Source organism: Ipomoea triloba, chromosome 1 (genome assembly GCF_003576645.1).
Source record: "Ipomoea triloba cultivar NCNSP0323 chromosome 1, ASM357664v1".
Taxonomy (NCBI): Eukaryota; Viridiplantae; Streptophyta; class Magnoliopsida; order Solanales; family Convolvulaceae; genus Ipomoea; species Ipomoea triloba.
This window is the reverse complement of record NC_044916.1, coordinates 1,599,707-1,603,736: the sequence shown is the minus strand read 5'-3', so window position 1 is coordinate 1,603,736 and position 4,030 is coordinate 1,599,707. Positions and strand designations below refer to the sequence as shown.

At 36.5% G+C, this 4,030-nt stretch overlaps 1 protein-coding gene across 6 annotated transcripts; it reads left to right on the top strand.

The window, feature by feature from the left end:
* The first annotated feature begins 1,168 nt into the window (after positions 1-1,168).
* LOC116023530 lies at positions 1,169-3,826 on the top strand. Of its 6 annotated transcripts, none has more exons than XM_031264560.1 (6): positions 1,170-1,281; positions 1,647-1,783; positions 1,932-1,972; positions 2,063-3,126; positions 3,279-3,387; positions 3,510-3,826. In XM_031264560.1, exons 4-6 carry the CDS (start codon positions 2,084-2,086, stop codon positions 3,513-3,515), a joined length of 1,158 nt encoding a protein of 385 aa, XP_031120420.1. In that variant the 5' UTR covers positions 1,170-1,281; positions 1,647-1,783; positions 1,932-1,972; positions 2,063-2,083; the 3' UTR covers positions 3,516-3,826. The 6 variants fall into 6 exon arrangements, with proteins under 6 accessions (XP_031120398.1, XP_031120420.1, XP_031120408.1 ...); XM_031264548.1 differs by having other exon boundaries at positions 1,908-1,972; XM_031264554.1 differs by lacking the exon at positions 1,932-1,972 and adding an exon at positions 1,466-1,553 and having other exon boundaries at positions 1,173-1,281; positions 1,658-1,783.
* The last annotated feature ends 204 nt before the right edge of the window (positions 3,827-4,030 follow it).

The following is a 4,030-nucleotide window of genomic DNA, read 5'->3' as shown; positions in this document are numbered from 1 at the left end:
TCAAAGAGTTGTTTTTTTTTTATTTTAAAGAAATCAATATAATATCACAATTAGTTCATTGTAGTTATTTTAGAACTTTATTTTTTAATTTTTTTCATTATAAATAAACTTTAGTCATTACAAACTTTCTATAACTTAATGAAAATTAGCGTGAAAAATTATATATAAACATAGAATCAAACATTAAGTTTTGTTAGTAAGTGCACATATTTTTGTAAAGAGTTAATTCCAGCAATGGTCCTCCGACTATGCTTATTTTCCAAAATTAGTCCCCGACTTTTAATTTGGACAATTTAGGTCCCTTGACTTTCAAATTCTTTCCAATGTTGGTCATTTCGTCAAATTTTGGTTAAATTGACGTCAAATGAAGGGGTAAAATTGTCTCTTCACTTGTATACTCGTATTTCTTCTGTCCTATACGCTATATATATGAATATAATATCAGTCGAAGAGACATCGAATGAGATTATATGGCTTCGATTGAGATTCCGACTGAGATTATATTTATATATACAACGTATAGGATAGGAGAAATACGAGTAATAATACACTAAACATGTGAACGGACAATTTTACCACTTCATTTGACCTCAATTTAACCAAAATTTGACGAAAGGACCAACATTGGAAAGAATTTGAAAGTCAAGGGACCTAAATTGTCCAAATTAAAAGTCGGGGACTAATTTTGAAAAATCAACATAGTCGGAGGACCGTTGCTGGAATTAACTCTTTTTGTAAACTATATTATATTATTATTCTTTTTTTTTTTAAACGAACGAAGGGAAAAACCGAGCCAGAACAAAGTCCAGCTTAATTAACAGGAAAGAACACACCAGCAACGCCTCTATCATTCACAAAATTCCTCAGAATATGAACTGGATGTTGTACAAACTCAATCAAGTCACAACTGCGATTGATCGATACATTTGCTAAAGCATTAGCTACCACATTATCTTCCATAGAGCAGTAAGAGATACGACGCACCATCCAATTCTCTTTCTTTTATTATAAATGTTATATATAACAATACTTTATATTTAATTATGTAAGTTTAGACCGTGCATCGCACATGACAATATTTAATTAATGCTAAAACAATAGTCGTGGATCAAAATTAGTAATACTTGTGGGATTAAAATGAGTATTTATTGTTCCAAAAAGCATATCCCTTCAATTCGTTTTTTATTTGTGCCGTGGTGCAGGGGATTGCACAGCTTTTCCCTAAATCCCTAGCTTGCAGCGTTGGAGGAAATCAGAACGCCTAGTCGCCATTTCCAACCGGTAAGAACATCTAATTCGTTCTTTGTTTGGTGGATTAATTCAGCTGAAAGTCTGATTTTATTGATTATGAGGCCGGCCACGGACTCCGTTTTAGATTTCTGAGATTGAATTGATTAATACTCTTTTGTTCTCTCATTGTCTATAAAAAAAATTTCAATCGCGCATGCTTTGCATTCAATATTAGCGTATATCTATGAGAAAGTAGGGAATTTTCGCGTTGATAGACGTTCCTTTCCTCTTCTAAACCAAAGGCAAAGCGGAGAAGAGGAAGAGTATGCTCTTTTGTTCATTCTGTTAAAAATAGATCTGTTCGTTTTGGGGCTGTATTAAAAATATAATTTTTTTCTTCTTATTTTACATTTTAGATACATTTTAGATCGCAGAGCTGCTCGTCGCTTCTCTCAGTTCTCTTGCTCTCTCGTTCGTCGCGTCCTCCCTCCTCACTGCTTCTCGCCTTACCGGTCGCCGGCAACATCGCTCAGCGCCTCTTGTCTCCTCTCAGGTTCGCATTTTGCCCTAATTTCTCTAATTTAACTTTTGCCCTAAATCCTAATTTCTCGAATTTTATTTTAATCTTCTTGGATGTGCTTTGTTGAATACTTGAATTTGTTTATGAATGAGAGTAGTGAGTTTGTGACTCCTGTGAGCAGTGAGCCAGTGAGCAGTTTGCTAATTGCCAGTTTGGTATCAGGTATGGCTGTATGTGCCGTGGGGCAGATTGGCAAAAATACAGAATTAATTTATCCTTATTGTCTTGAGAGTTATTGTTTTATTTTTCCAGGATAACATCAATTTCACATCTATGGGAGAATCCAAATATGCTTATTTGGTCACTGATGACGGACTTTATCGTGTTAATATCCCTGACTTTGATCCACCACACCAGCCCGAATTCATGCTCGAGTGTGTAGCTGAGGATTTTGATGATATCATACTCCCAACTATGGGAATCTTCAGCAAAGGGCAGGATGTATATTTGTTTGGGGGCTTGATGTTTGGGGGGAGAGGTAATGCACAGTATAACAGGAGCCTGTATTTTTTCAACCCTCGCAAGGTCAAGGAGAAGGAATATCCCATTAGGGATTCTAAGTTACTTTACAAATCAAGTCTTAAGTACGTACCCATGGTTACTCCTTCTGTGTTACAAGCTAAGCATAAGACTTACTTATTCTCAGTTGTTCGTCCTGGCTACGGTCCAATGAAATCACTCTGCTATTTTCAGTCCTTCGATCCACTCAAAAATTGCTTTTGCACCCTTCCAACTCCCTCCCTAGATGATTCGTTTCTGTGGTATGATGTGGTTGGGTATTTTCTTGTTTACGATCATATATACGTGTTTATCCAAGGAGGGGCCAAGGACGTTAACGAGCTTCATGCCTTCTCTTTCAACACTAGATCATCAAAATGGAAGGAATTAGATTCCTTGTTGAGCAAATTTGAAGAACGCAAAATTCCCATTCCCTATTGTCACTGTGGCGATATAGGGCTCTCTTATAAGTTTAACGATAACACTCAGATTCTGGTCGCCCTTAGTTATGGTACACCTACTGCGTATCATGTTCGGCTTGGTGCAGCAGGGAGTTCTCTCCGGCCTAAATCCTATAGGCATTTACTTGAACATAACTATGGGGTTCATAATTTCTCACACCTACTTGATATTGGAAGTGAAAGGTTTTGTGCGATTTGTTCTCGGGAGGACAAACATATTTTGGTATATGCCTTCAAGATGGATTTTGCAGTTGAATATGAAAACCAGGGAAAGTCAACCTCACCTGCAATGCCCTCCATAGAGATTCTCTGTTCCAAGAAATTTTTTCCCTCCGTAGTTAGTTGTGTTTGTTTGGCGTAAGTACAACTGTCTTTCTTGACATTTCAATATTCTTATGTGCTTCAATTCCTGTGTTTATTTATGCTCTGATCATACTTAATTTATTGTGACAATATCTTAGTGTGGCTATATCCCCTTGATGATATTTGGTTTATAATCTATTTTGCAGCTATGCTCCTGCATCTCAACGTTGTATTCCCTGGGATAAAGTCAAGCCCATAAATGATAAGTCTAATGAAAAGGAGCCAAAAAGGAAGCCAGGTGTTGTGTATCTCGAGGTAAATTACATATAAAAGATTACTAGTTAAGCTCTTTGGAATGCCTGGCTGGCAATATAATGTTAGTTTTGAGCTCTTCTCTTCATTCAACATTCTTGTAATTGTCTTTGTGATCAAACCAGGTGTAGAGGCTTTGTAAGGAGATGATGATTTATCTGTGTGTTGCCAGTGCTCAGTAATCCCCCATACAAGCCAGGGTGGCCATATTTTGTTTTCCAAGACCAAGCTAGTAGTACACAAATTTTCTATGACAAATCAAACTAGCAAATAGTGATGTCTTTGGGAACATCCATCTACTAGTATGTTTGGAATTGTACTAACACTTACTGTTCTTACTCTGCCCAGCTTCACCTTGCCTTTTGCTCTCTTTCTCCATCTTTCTAGCGCATTGTGAATCTTTTATTTGCCTTTATAAAAGGATCACACATGTTCCTAGTTATTTTAAAGTAGTAGAAATTTCAAATGCAATGCTCATTCAAAAGAGTTTATTACCGAAATGGTCCCTTGACTATTACGAAATTACCAATTTGGTCCTTGACAATTTTTCGTACCCAATTAAGTCCCTCGACTTTGAAAATTTTAACCAATTTGATCCTCCGTTTATTTTGTCGTTAAAATTGGGACCAAATTGGTAATTTTGCTA